The sequence below is a fragment of the Chlorocebus sabaeus genome, chromosome 10 (genome assembly GCF_047675955.1).
Source record: "Chlorocebus sabaeus isolate Y175 chromosome 10, mChlSab1.0.hap1, whole genome shotgun sequence".
Classification (NCBI taxonomy): Eukaryota; Metazoa; Chordata; class Mammalia; order Primates; family Cercopithecidae; genus Chlorocebus; species Chlorocebus sabaeus.
In genome coordinates, this window is record NC_132913.1 from 118,055,880 (window position 1) to 118,068,440 (window position 12,561).

The window sequence follows — 12,561 nt, forward strand, 5'->3', positions numbered from 1 at the left end:
GCTGTTATGTAGTATTTTAGAGGGTGGAGTGGAGGACAACAGTATCTACAGCTATCTAATGTGCCATGAAAGAAAGACTTTGAAATGTAACTGAATCATGGGGGAAATTCCTCCAATACATTTTAAATTATAAAAGAAAGCTCTCAAGACAGGTGGGGAGGAACAACGCACAGTTGTAAAATAAGATGGAATGGAAAAAAAAAAAAAATGCTTCCTTGCAGGTCCAAGAATTCCCAGAGATAAAAATATTAATTTTAAACTACCTGCACTTCCTGTGACCTGTGGTGACGTGAAGGGAACTCTATATAAGGAGCGATTCAAACAAGGTGAGTGTACTGGTCCATCTACGATTTTCAGCAGGAAAATATCCACACAGATAGCATACTGTTTAGGAGTAGACACCTGCTTTGAGGGTCTGCAAAACCAGCCTCAGGCTTGATGATTTGCTAGGAGCTTTCCTAGGACTTGGGACATCATCATATTTACAACTAGGGTTTATGAGTGAAGCATGCAAAACATACCCTAGGGAAAAGGCACTTGGGGTGAAGTTCAGAGACAACCAAAAGCAAGCTTCCAGGAGTCCTCTCCCCGTGGAGTCATGCAGGAGTCATTTAATTATTGCAGCAACAAACTGTGACAACACAGGTAAAATGTTGTCTACCAGGGAAACCAGCCTGAGTTTAGGAGTCCAGGGTTTTTACCAGTCACATAGGCGCCCTCTGCCTAGCACATACCAAAATTCCAGATTCCCAGAAGGAAAGTGGGTGTTCAGCATAAACCGTATCATTTGTGCAAACAGTTTAGGCACAGTGAGCCCTCTTCTTCGTTTACGGTTATAGATAAATGCAATTTATTTACATATGTCTGAAAGTAATACATCAGGATAGGTGGTTCCCGGATGACACAACATTTCAACAAGATCTCTTTGGATAGGCTATCTCAAATTTATTCTTGTAAGAGAATATAAATAAATTGCATTTGTTTATAACCATAAATAAGAGGGATTTATCTTTAAAGGGCTTTATCTTTATGGATAAACAATATGTCTATCCATGTTGTTTATTACAAACAGTTTAGCCCACAGTGAGTTCTGCGGATGATAGAACTCTCTTAAAATCCAAATTCCTAAATGCCAGTGGCCAACCTTGCATATAGACAATGGGCAACCTTGCATATAGGCCCTCTAAGGAAAGTCTCAGGCCCACTCTGTTAACTCTGTTTTGCACAACAATGACATTTTCACACTTTTAAAATTCATAAAACATTAGCCTATGAGGCCATCTCCCCTTTCCCCTATGTGAAAGGCCCAAAAGACATCCAACTAGCACCCACTACAAGGGCAAGCACCTTAATACTTGAGTGGAAAATGTACACATCTGAGAATCTCAGCACTAACTTTCACAGCCCCATTCCCATAACATCTGTACAGCCTGCTGCTAAATGGTAAGATCACAAGGTTCAGAATCAGAAGACCTGCATTCAAGTTTCAGCTATAGCAAGAGCATCTGATTCATCTACAGCCAGGTGCTCGGTCTCTCTAACCTTGAACTTCCTTCTCTACAAAATCAGAACAATAATATAACTTGCCTCAGTGTATTATTATGAGAAAAAATAAAATAACAGACATAAAATACTTTGCAAGTTACAGTTGTTAAATTACAGAACTAACGTTCATCTGTCATGACTGACACCTCCCCACGACATAGTTCTTTGAGCACCAACAAATATAAATGTTTGCCCCATGACTATGTTGCATAAGGGTAATTTAACTTCTCCCACTATATAACATTTCCATAATTACTTTTAATACAAAATAGCCATGAGTTCAAAATGTGAAACATAATTGTCATTTGCTGGTTGAACAACATGGTACAAGACAAGGCAGACGTGGCTGTAGTAACAGCTTCCCCAGGGCCACCTGGGGACCCAAGAGATTGGTAGAGGGCTTTGTGCCTTCATCCACCTCTGAAATTCAGGCTGACTCTATATCAGGTCTCAGAGGAGGGAGGAGAAGGAATTCTGCTCATTTTTTAGGGCCATCCTTTGCACCCACCTCCGACCTTTGGAATATAGCAAAATACGTTGAAAAGGTAAATGTTGGTAGTAATATTTCGTCTCATTGCATGAAGGTCAAAGAAATGTACACACACGAAAGAGACTCCCCTTCATCTCTGTTCCTTCAGGCTGGGTATGACACCCCTGCACCCCTGATGTCTGACAGGAAAATTCAGACTCTACTGCTACGATCCTGAGCCCAAGTGGGAGGCTCCAGACCCCAGCATGGCGGGGGCCAAGTTCAGGTGTTTTCACAGTTGGGGAGCTCACCTTGCCTTGGTCTTACAGGAATCTCAAAGAAGTGTATACAGAGTAAGGATGGAAGGTGGTTCACTCCCAGGGAATTCGAAATTGAAGGAGGCCGCGAAGCATCCAAAAACTGGAAGCTAAGTATACGCTGCGGTGGATACACCCTGAAGTTCCTGATGGAGGTATTCTAGCGGCAAATGGCTGAAATCAAGGATTTAGCTGTCACGCTTCACTAACACCAAGCTTTAGCAGAATTTCTCAGTGTCCAGAAATTCGTCATGACTTCCTCTTCCAAGGTCTCAACGCATACGTTATTACTAACATTCTCACCTGAACCTTACGTTGGCTGGCTTATATTACAGCGTAATCCTCTAAGTACTTTATTTCTTACCCTTTTGAAGGTTGGACAGTAAATTGTGGCCTTGACTCTGCCACTAATAAACCGTGGAATTTGGTCATATGAAAGTAACTTAAGTTGGAGTAGAGGTCTTAAATTTGGGGGGGAGGTAAATGTTAAATACACACACACACATATATTTAACATATATATTTAACATATATACATATATATATGTAGTTCCTGGATTACAAAACATTTCAACAAGATTTCTTTGGATAGGCCACCTCGAACTTATTCTTATAAGAGAATAGAAATAAATTGCATTTCAAAGTAACATTGCTTCTCATATCAACCCCTTGATATTACAAAGCAGGGACAGGGTCTTTGCTGCAGATGAACGTGTGTCTTTCAACTCCAAATACAGTGCTTTCTGTTGCACACCCACAGACAGTCCTTCCTCATGCCACTCTGACAATTAAAAAAAAGGCTCTGCCAGGCACAGTGGCATATGTCTGTAGTCCCACTTACTCAGAAGACAGAGGCAGGAGAATCACTTGAGCCCAGGGGTTCTGGGCTGTAGTGTACTATGCCAGTCAGGTGTCCATGCTAAGTTCAGCATCAACATAGGGGCTCACCAGAGTGCCTGAGGAGGTGTGAAACAGTCCAGGTTGGAAACAGAGCAGGTTAATACTTCCCTGCTGATCAGTAGTAGGATTGTGGCTGTGAGTAGGCACTGCACTGCACTCCAGCCTGAGCAACACAGTAAGACCCCATCTCTAAAAATAAATAAATAACTAATATACAAAGTAAAAGATCTTTGCTCAGCAAATACTTCTTGAACCACATCTAAAGCTATGGAGGGTATACAAAGTGTGAGCCCTTTCCCAGAAGGAAGGCTGTGCTTTCATAATTACAGGCCTGGACAGGGTGTCAGTGTTCTCACAAGAGACACCTGCAGGAAGAGGTACAATAGATCGGAGAAGAGAAAGTCATGTCTGGTTTTGAGGTTGAGGACCATTTGGTGGAACTCCTGTACTGAGGTAGGCCTAAAAAGACAAACAACTAGCAAAAATGTAGAATGGGGCATTCTACGTACAGAGAAAGGACAGCACGCAAATCTGTTCCACAGTGTGTCAAGAAGTTGGGAGTAATGAGGTGGCTGCATTCTCTGGACTCGTTGTAGAAGTCATGAGGCCAGAGCAAGGCACTGAAATGCTTCCTTTAATCCCTGGAGAATCATGAAAAGTAATTTCCCTGAAAACACCTTGAATTTGAGTGAATAGTGGGATATCCAGGTAGGAGTATCTGGAAGGCAGTCAGAAATACTAGGCTCACAAAATGAAAGCAAGAACCCATCAAATCATTCCTCTCTTTTCTTTTTTAGAAAGAATTTCTGCCAGAACCACCAAGCACAAGAAAAAAGGTGATGATCAAGTGACCTTCTGCCAATGTCTCGTCTATTATGTTGTTGATTTTCGATCTCTGTCGCCTTGCAATCTTTAAATTGACCCATCATTGTAAATTTTGATTTTATAACACGATGCTTTTACAGTTGCTGCTTTCAAACATTATTCAATGTATAAGTCCAGGGCTCATTTGAGCATCAAAGCGTTTGAGATAGAGGTAGAAACAATCCTCAGAAATAGATTAAGAGACAGAACTGAACTGTATGTGTTTTTTAGTAAAGGAGCTAAATGCCATACTTTTTCTTTTTTTTTTAAGAGAGAGTCTCGTTCTGTCACCCAGGCTGGAGTGCAGTGGTGCGATCTAGGCTCACTGCAACCTTCACCTCCCTGGTTCCAGCAATTCTTGTGCCTCAGCCTCCCCAGTATCTGGGACTATAGGCATGTGGCATGACGCCCGGCTATTTTTCTGTATTTTTAGTAGAGATGGGGTTCCACCATGTTGGCCAGGTTTGTCTCAAACTCCTGACCTCATGTGATTTGCCCTCCTCAGCCTCCCAAAGTGCTGGGATTACAGGTATGAGCCACCATGCCCAGCACCATACTTTCTTTAAATATAAAAGATAAGGCTGGCATTGGAAAAATAAGCGTGAGTTTGAAATGCACAAATCAATATGCCTTTGCAACCTCAACGTAAACACTGGTTGTTTTTCACTGGTTTTTCTGGATTCTACATTTTAGAAATAAATATGAAGCAAAAGTTCCCCTAGAAACATCCCATGGTCACTACACATGATCTAATGGAAAATTCCCCCTAAAATGCATATATAGCCATATGTCACCCATGGAAGCAAACCACAAAAAACATTCTCTCCTTTTCTTTTATCTTTTACTTCCACCACACACACACACAAACACACACACACACACACACACACACACACACAGTTCTTCAGGTGAAAATTTTTGAGTGGGAGGCAGAGTGCCCTGTGAGGCTGCTGACCTGGAAAATCTTTTCCTTTGTGGGGAGGCCCTTTGGCCCCAGCAAAGGGGCTGCAGAGACCTCACTTCCATCTGTGAAGGTGAATTCTCCCTCCATGGAGGTAGTATGTGCAGTTCACAGACCAGTGGTCTTCATGCTATGTGTATTCTAAGGAGAAATGACGAGATCACTGATTGCCTTCCATGGCCTCTCCAAGGCTGGGTATAAGAGAGAACCTGGTGAAGGAAGGAGATGGAAAAACTTCGATTTTCATAAGCTCTGACATGGGTGACCTTGGATATGTCTGCCATACCAGGATGTCACAATCTTTACGAAGTTGGCTCCTGGGGCTACCTGCTCCACTGGCTTTATGACTAGAGACTCGGTGACTAGGCTCTGTATCCACTGGGTTTTCTGGAGAAAGAGACATTATTTGATATAATTATTAAAACCAAACATGTCTGCCAGCTGCCAGTCAAGGCTGATGCAGTCTGGGCTAATCCATTGAGTTGGCCATCTCCCATGCCTTCATCACAGGCACCCTCTCTCCATTCCCTGAGGGCCCGCAGCTCTAGAGGTGCAATTGCCTCCGTTCTCAGAGGGTCCCCCCGGAGGGTCTATCTTCCCTCCCCTCCCCTTTGTTTCTAACACTTGTGTCACTCTCAGCACCACGTGGTAAGCGCTACTGTTGCCAGCTTTCCTGCTGACAAGTTTTTTGTTAAACCTGCTGGCAATAGCTGAGATACTCCAGGATAATAAGACGTAAAAGTCCAAGCTAATCATTTACTGGCTGTGGAAGAGGGAGAAACCTCTTGTCCCAAGTGACAATTGTGTTCATTTGTTCATGCACTTATGTATCCATTCAACAAACAACTGTGGAGCCACTGCACAGCTCCAGGTGATGGGCTTGGCCAATGAAATAATGCAAAACAAAGGAGGCCAAAAGGATGAACCTGAAGGATTCTGTCAACTTCATTGTCTTACCTGCGTGAATAACTAATGGGATGGAGTGGGAGATTCTAGGCCACTAAGATACTATACTTTACCTTAGCCAAAAGGCCCAGATTGCTTCTGGCAGGTGGTAATATGGCCACCTCTTCTATCATTGTGCCTTTGATCACACTGAGTGGTTTGTCTAAGGCCTCTCTGCCCTGAGCTACAGGTAAAAGCTGAAGCAGGCATTGTTTCATCCCACAGATACACTAGGTCAAAGCAAGCTTTCAAGATTCAGGAGAAAGTGGAGAGGTGCTTACCTTCAGGAGAAGAGCTACAGTACTGGGGATCTTGGAGGCATTTTGTCTTCAAAGATGTGTTCCTGGAGAGCTGCAGAAAGGGGTGGAGTTCTTCCTGGGACACCTGCATGGCGTCCAGGACTCTGGGCCCTATGGTCACTGGGAGCTGTGGAGGAAGAGTCAGCTGATTCCGTTCGCAGCCTCTCTGGATGGAATGACGCTTCCTTTTTTTCTTTTTTACTTTCTTTTTTTTTTTTTTAACAGAGTCTAGCTCTGTCACCAGACTAGAGTGCAATGGTGCAATCTCAGCTCACTGCAACTTCTGCCTCCTGGATTCAAGCGATTCTCCTCCCGATTCTCCTCCCTCAGCCTCCCAAGTAGCTGTGACTACAGGAGCGCACCACCACACCCAGCTAATTTTTGTATTTTTAGTAGAGACGGGGTTTCACCATGTTGGCCAGGATGGACTCGATCTCTTGACTTTGTGATCTGCCCTCCTCAGCCTCCTAAAGTGCTGGGATTACAGGCGTGAGCCACCGCACCTGGACACTTCCAAATGTAGACACACATGCCTGCAGGCCCCTTGAAGTAGGAGGACCAACAGAGTTGCTCCAGCTCAGTCTCCCTGAATGGCTTCATGAAGGCCTGTCTGGGGTGTGAGAGCCAGGAAATGGCACTTGCATTGGGCCAAACTGTCACTGACACATAATTTAGTGCTTTTTTATTCTTCAGTTAGATGTGCAGGCCCATAAAAGCAGACATGAAACGAAAGAAGGGCTGTGGCATGAATCCCTTAAAAATAAAGAAGTCTGTTCGAATGTGGGGTTAATGAAAAATCACACTCAATATTATACCAATCTTTCTGTTTTTTTCAACAGAGAATACTGGAGTCTCACAACAATACCTTAGTTGACCCTTGTGTAAGTATAAATTTCCAACTATGACCCCAAAATAGGTCAGGTCTTTCTCCAGGCACACTATGCCATGACTGCCTTTCCCCGAAGCATGCTCAGTCTCAGTTGGAGTATGTTGCTGTGTGTGATGAGCAGATGCAAGCCAGGTACCTGGGTCTGGGATTGGGTGTTTCAGTGCAAAAGCATCCTTTTGTTTCAGCAGAAATCTTCAAATTTCCTCATTTCCCTTAGAAAGTGAGTACAGGAGACTGAGCTCTAGATCACCGAGGTCTCCAGAGACAAGAACTTGAAGTAGTAATGGGCAGGGCTGGCCTGCTGATTAGGGAGAAGGATCAAATGTCAGAAAATAAAAGCATTTTCAAGTAGGTGGTGTGAATGGACAGGAAAATCCCAAATATCCATTCCAAGGTGCAGACAGAGCTCACTCAGCCAGAAGGAATAGGCTGAGCCAAGCCGGTGAGTTCGAGGTGTGGACTCTGTCATTAGTTCTGCAAAGGAACACACACAGGAAAAGTGAGTCTCTTATGAAGCCCCTATTGCCCGTCTTGAGGGAGGTTTAGGCTCAGTGTGCTGAGCTGGTTAGGACAAAAACCATCACCACTTGGCAAATGATGAGGCATGCTTACTCTCACTTCTTGACTGGTGCTCAATGATGTACAAACCTGATTCCACAGGCTCCATTATCAACCAAAATCAAGGCTGTTTAGGAATAAATAAATTTCTTTGAGACAAGATCTTGCTGTGTCACCCAGGCTGGAATGCAGTGACACAATCACAGCTCACTGCAGCCTCAACCTGCTGGGCTTAAGTGATCCTCCCACCTCAGCTTCCCAAATAGCCAGGACTACAGGTGCATGCCACCACATCGGCTAATTTTTTAAATTTGTTGTAGAGCCAGGGTCTCACTATGTTGCCCAGGCTTGTCTTGAACTCCTAAGCTCAAGTGAACCTCCCAGTTCCCAACCCAAGTGATCCTCTCAGCCTCCCAAAGTGCTAGGATTACAGGCATGAGCCACAGTGCTGGCCAGGAAGAAATAATTTGGTAATGATTTATTGAAAGCCAAATGTGAGGAGTGACTCAGTAAAACACACCAACAAAGTTGGGAGTGTTTGGAGTTTTTTACAAATTGAAACGCCTTTTTTTTTTTTTTTTTTTAGATGGAGTCTCGCTCCATTGTCCAGGCTGGAGTCCAGTGGCACAATCTTGGCTCACTGCAACCTCCACCTGCTGGGTTCAGGCAATCCTCCTGCCTCAGCCTCCCAAGTAGCTGGGACTACAGGTGTGTGCCACCATGCCTGGCTAATTTTCTATATTTTTAGTAGAGACAGCATTTCACCATGCTGGCCAGGCTGGTCTTGAACTCCTGACCTCGTGATCTGCCTGCCTCAGCCTCCCACAGTGCTGGCATTACAGGCGTGAGCCACCACACCAGTCACAAGTCGAAATGCTTTTATAGCAGAGGTCCCCAAACTTTTTGGTGCCAGGGACCAATTTCGTGGAAGACAGTTTTTCCACGGACCAGGATGGGGTTGGGGACAAGGTGATTTGGGGATGTTTCAAGCACATTAAATTTATCCTGCCCTTTATTTCTATTATTATCACATTGTAATAGATAATGAAATAATGAAATAATTATACCACTCACCATCAAATAGAATCAGTGGGAACCCTGAGCTTGTTTTTCTGCAACTAAACGTTCCCATCTAGGGGTGATGGGAGACAGGGACAGATCATCAGGCATTAGATTCTCAAAAGAAGCACACAACCTAGATCCCTTGCATGTGGAGTTTACAATAGGGTTTGTGCTCCTATGAGAATTTAATGCTGCTGCTGATCTGACAGGAGGCGGAGCTCAGGCAGCAATGCGAGCAATGGGGAGCTGCTGTAAATGCAGATGAAGCATCACTCACTCACCCACCACTAACCTTCTGCTGCGTGGCCCATTTCCTTAAAGGCCATGGATTGGTACGGGTCCTTACCCCAGGAGCTGGAAACCCCTGTTTTGTAGAAGAGGTTAGGAGAAGGGAGAGGGACTCCTCACACCAGAGCTTTCCTTTCTCATTGAAGGGTACAATACAGAAGTTACAATTATTGGATATAGATCGCAACATACAGGCTTAAATGTCTCCATGTAAGACAAGCAGTAAAACTCTAAGATTCAGAAATAAGTCAGTGTCCTTTTCAGCGTCACTGGGTTATGCATTAATCACTGTGTCAACAGTTTGAGAGACTCATGATAAGATTTAGGGGCAAGATTTCACCATGAATCACAAGACCTTCCTAAGGTGGGTTAATTGGAAAGCCTGTTTACTTTTAAACTAAACTGCCAAATGTGACCTCTAGATTATCACATTCCCCTTTTGATTAAAAAAAAAAAAAAATCTTCCCATGGAAGCACTGCTGATCAATCTGCTAGGTTAGGGGGATAGATGTTCTTCATTCCTTGTCAATGGGAAGGCTTATTCCGGGGAGTCATGTCCCTCGGTGGGGGAAAAAAACCTTGTTACTGCAGCCAGGCCAGTTTGCTGACAACATGAGGTAGGTCATAACACAAGGCTACATGCTATTCTCCCAAATGATAAATCATCTCACTGGGAAATCAGTATTTTGGCCTTAGCCATTGATCTAAAGCAAGCAGAAATGCAAATCATGAGTGACTTAATAGCCAAGAAAATAAACTATGTTTATTATTTGGTTGGCACAAAAAAAGAAGTTGCAGTTTTTACCACCAGAAGTAATGGTGAAAACCGCAATTACTTTTTTGCACCAACCTAATATTATAATCACAACAACTTGAAAATCGCAATAGAATAAAGAAATTAGTCCTAAGAGTAACCAAATGAACAAGTCATCAACTTATAGTTGCTGTCGCTTGCTGAATCATTTCTAGTCTTCAGAATTTCATAATTTTACTTTTCTTGGAAGAAGGAAAACAATGAAAGATTCATAGCATCAATAATTTGAATAGTAGAAATATAATGCACACAAAAATTATAATCAAAAAGAGAATTTGTATACTAGAGTGGGGGGGAAAAAACCCTATTCCATTAGGGAGCCAACTAAGAAAGAAAATTAAATCCAGGTTCTGCTTTAGAGACTTATTATAGCCAGGAAATAATTAAGTCCAAATTGCAAGTAAATAGTAATTTTTGAAACTCAAAAACAATGGTCCGGACTAGAATCTAGTAACAACTACGCTATAATTTTCTTCTGAAAGATAATTTTTCTCTCTTCAATCTCCCTTTTCTGCCAAAGAAAAATCATAGGCCAATTTTATTTGCAATATAAGTTTTAGCCTTGTTGTGTTTGACCTGATTATTTATGTAAAAGGCAACAAGAATAGTGATTGTCCATATAGGCTCCTTTTTTTCATTAGACATTTTAGATTAGACTTTTTTTTTTTTTTTTTTTTTTTTTTGAGATGGAGTCGTGCTCCATCACCCAGGCTGGAGTGCAGTTGCACAATCTTTGCTCACTGCAAGCTCTGCGTCCTGGGTTCAAGCCATTCTCCTGCCTCAGCCTCCCGAGTAGCTGGGACTACAGGCACCTGCCACCACTCCCGGCTAATTTTTTTCGTATTTTTAGTAGAGACGGGGTTTCACCGTGTTAGCCAGGATGGTCTCATTCTCCTGACCTCATGATCCACCCGCCTCGGCCTCCCAAAGTGCTAGGATTACAGGCGTGAGCCACTGCACCCAGCCTAGATTAAACTTTTAAAAGCTTCTTCAGGATAGAAAGCCAAGTCAAGGATTTATCATCAGATCGTGCCTGTACCACTTGTAAGAATTGGGTAAATTCCTCCTTTCTTGAAGTCTCCCAAATACCTCAAAGTTTCTGGGCCTGTCAGGAAGGGACATTACTTAACACGAGGTCAAAAAACCTACAAGGGATTGCAGTACATTGAGCTTCATAGAGACAGTGCTGGGGCAAATGAGAGCTGGACGGGCACTAGGCGACTCTGTACCTTGCTGAGGAAAAATAACTAAACATGGGCAAAGGAGATCCTAAGAAGCTGAGAGGCGAAATGTCATCATATACATTTTTTGTGCAAACTTGTCAGGAGGAGCATGAGAAGAAGAACCCAGATGCTTCAGTCAACTTCTCAGAATTTGTTAAGAAGTGCTCAGAGATGTGGAAGACCATTTTTGCTAAAGAGAGGAAATTTGAAGATATGGCAAAGGCAGACAAGGCCCGCTATGAAAGAGAAATGAAAACCTGTATCCCTCCTAAAGGGGAGAAAAAAAAGTTCAAGGATCCCAGTGCACCCAGGCGTCCTCCTTTGGCCTTTTTCGTGTTCTGCTCTAAGAATCGCCCAAAAATCAAAAGAGAACATCCTGGCCTGTCCATTGATGATGTTGTGAAGAAACTGGCAGAGATGTGGAATAACACTGCTATAACTGACAAGCAGCTTTATAAAAAGGTGGCTGCAAAGCTGAAGGAAAAATACAAAAAGGATATTGCTGCATATCGAGCTAAAGGAAAGCCTAATTCAGCAAAAAATGGAGTTGTCAAGGCTGAGAAAAGCAAGAAAAAGAAGGAAGAGGAAGAAGATGAAGATGAAGAAGAAGATGATGATGAATAAGTTGGTTCTAGCGCAATTTTTTTCTTATCTACAAAGCATTTACGCCACCTGTACACAACTCACTCCCTTTAAAGAAAAAAACTTAAATGCAAGACTGTGTAACATTTGTTTTTAAACTGCACGCTGTCTTTTTTTGTATAGTTAACCACTACCGAATGTGTCTTTAGATAGCCCTGTCCTGGTGGTATTTTCAATAGCCGCTAACCTTGCCTGATACAGTATGGGGGCTGTAAATTGGCATGGAAATTTAAAGCAGATTCTTGTTAGTGCACAGCACAAATTAGTTTTATATGAGGATGGTAGTTTTTTCATCTTCAGTTGTCTCTGATACAGCTTATATAAAATAATTACTGTTCTGTTAACTGAATACCACTCTGTAATTGCAAAAAAAAAAAAAAAAAAAAAAAAAAAAACAGTTGCAGCTGTTTTGTTGACATTCTGAATGCTTCTAAGTAAATAAAATTTTTTTAAAAACTCTATGAGGGAACTGTGTAGACAAGGTACCACGTCGGTCTTCTTCCATGTCTATTGGTTCTACAAAGTCAATCTCAATCCCTCAAAACAATGTTGTCATACTTGAAAATACAACACTCTAGTCAAAGCCTTGGTAAAATAATCAGTGGTTCCAATCTGTCCTGTTACAAAAGAAACAGATTATTATTGAATTTATGCAAATAACCATTGCCATAAGAATGTTTTCTTGAGTACTCAAAAACGTAGTAAAGACAATACAGGAATTATCTTAATAAAAATAAGTTTTGGGCCAGGCGCGGTGGGTAACACCTGTAATCCCAGCACTGTGG

At 42.5% G+C, this 12,561-nt stretch overlaps 1 protein-coding gene across 12 annotated transcripts in view; it reads left to right on the forward strand.

Annotated features, from left to right (window-relative positions):
• The window catches only part of SP100 (SP100 nuclear antigen), a 136,951-nt gene that overhangs the window by 96,047 nt on the left and 28,343 nt on the right, over positions 1-12,561 (forward strand). For 10 of the 12 annotated variants that reach the window (XM_073020134.1, XM_038001405.2, XM_038001407.2 and 7 more), the window contains 4 exons: positions 222-326; positions 2,344-2,486; positions 4,029-4,067; positions 7,140-7,181. In XM_073020134.1, coding sequence (XP_072876235.1) covers positions 222-326; positions 2,344-2,486; positions 4,029-4,067; positions 7,140-7,181 — 329 coding nt within the window. Of the gene's footprint in view, positions 1-221; positions 327-2,343; positions 2,487-4,028; positions 4,068-7,139; positions 7,182-11,236; positions 12,236-12,561 lie in introns of those variants that run through there. The other 2 variants (XM_038001406.2, XM_038001412.2) reach the window with 1 other exon arrangement.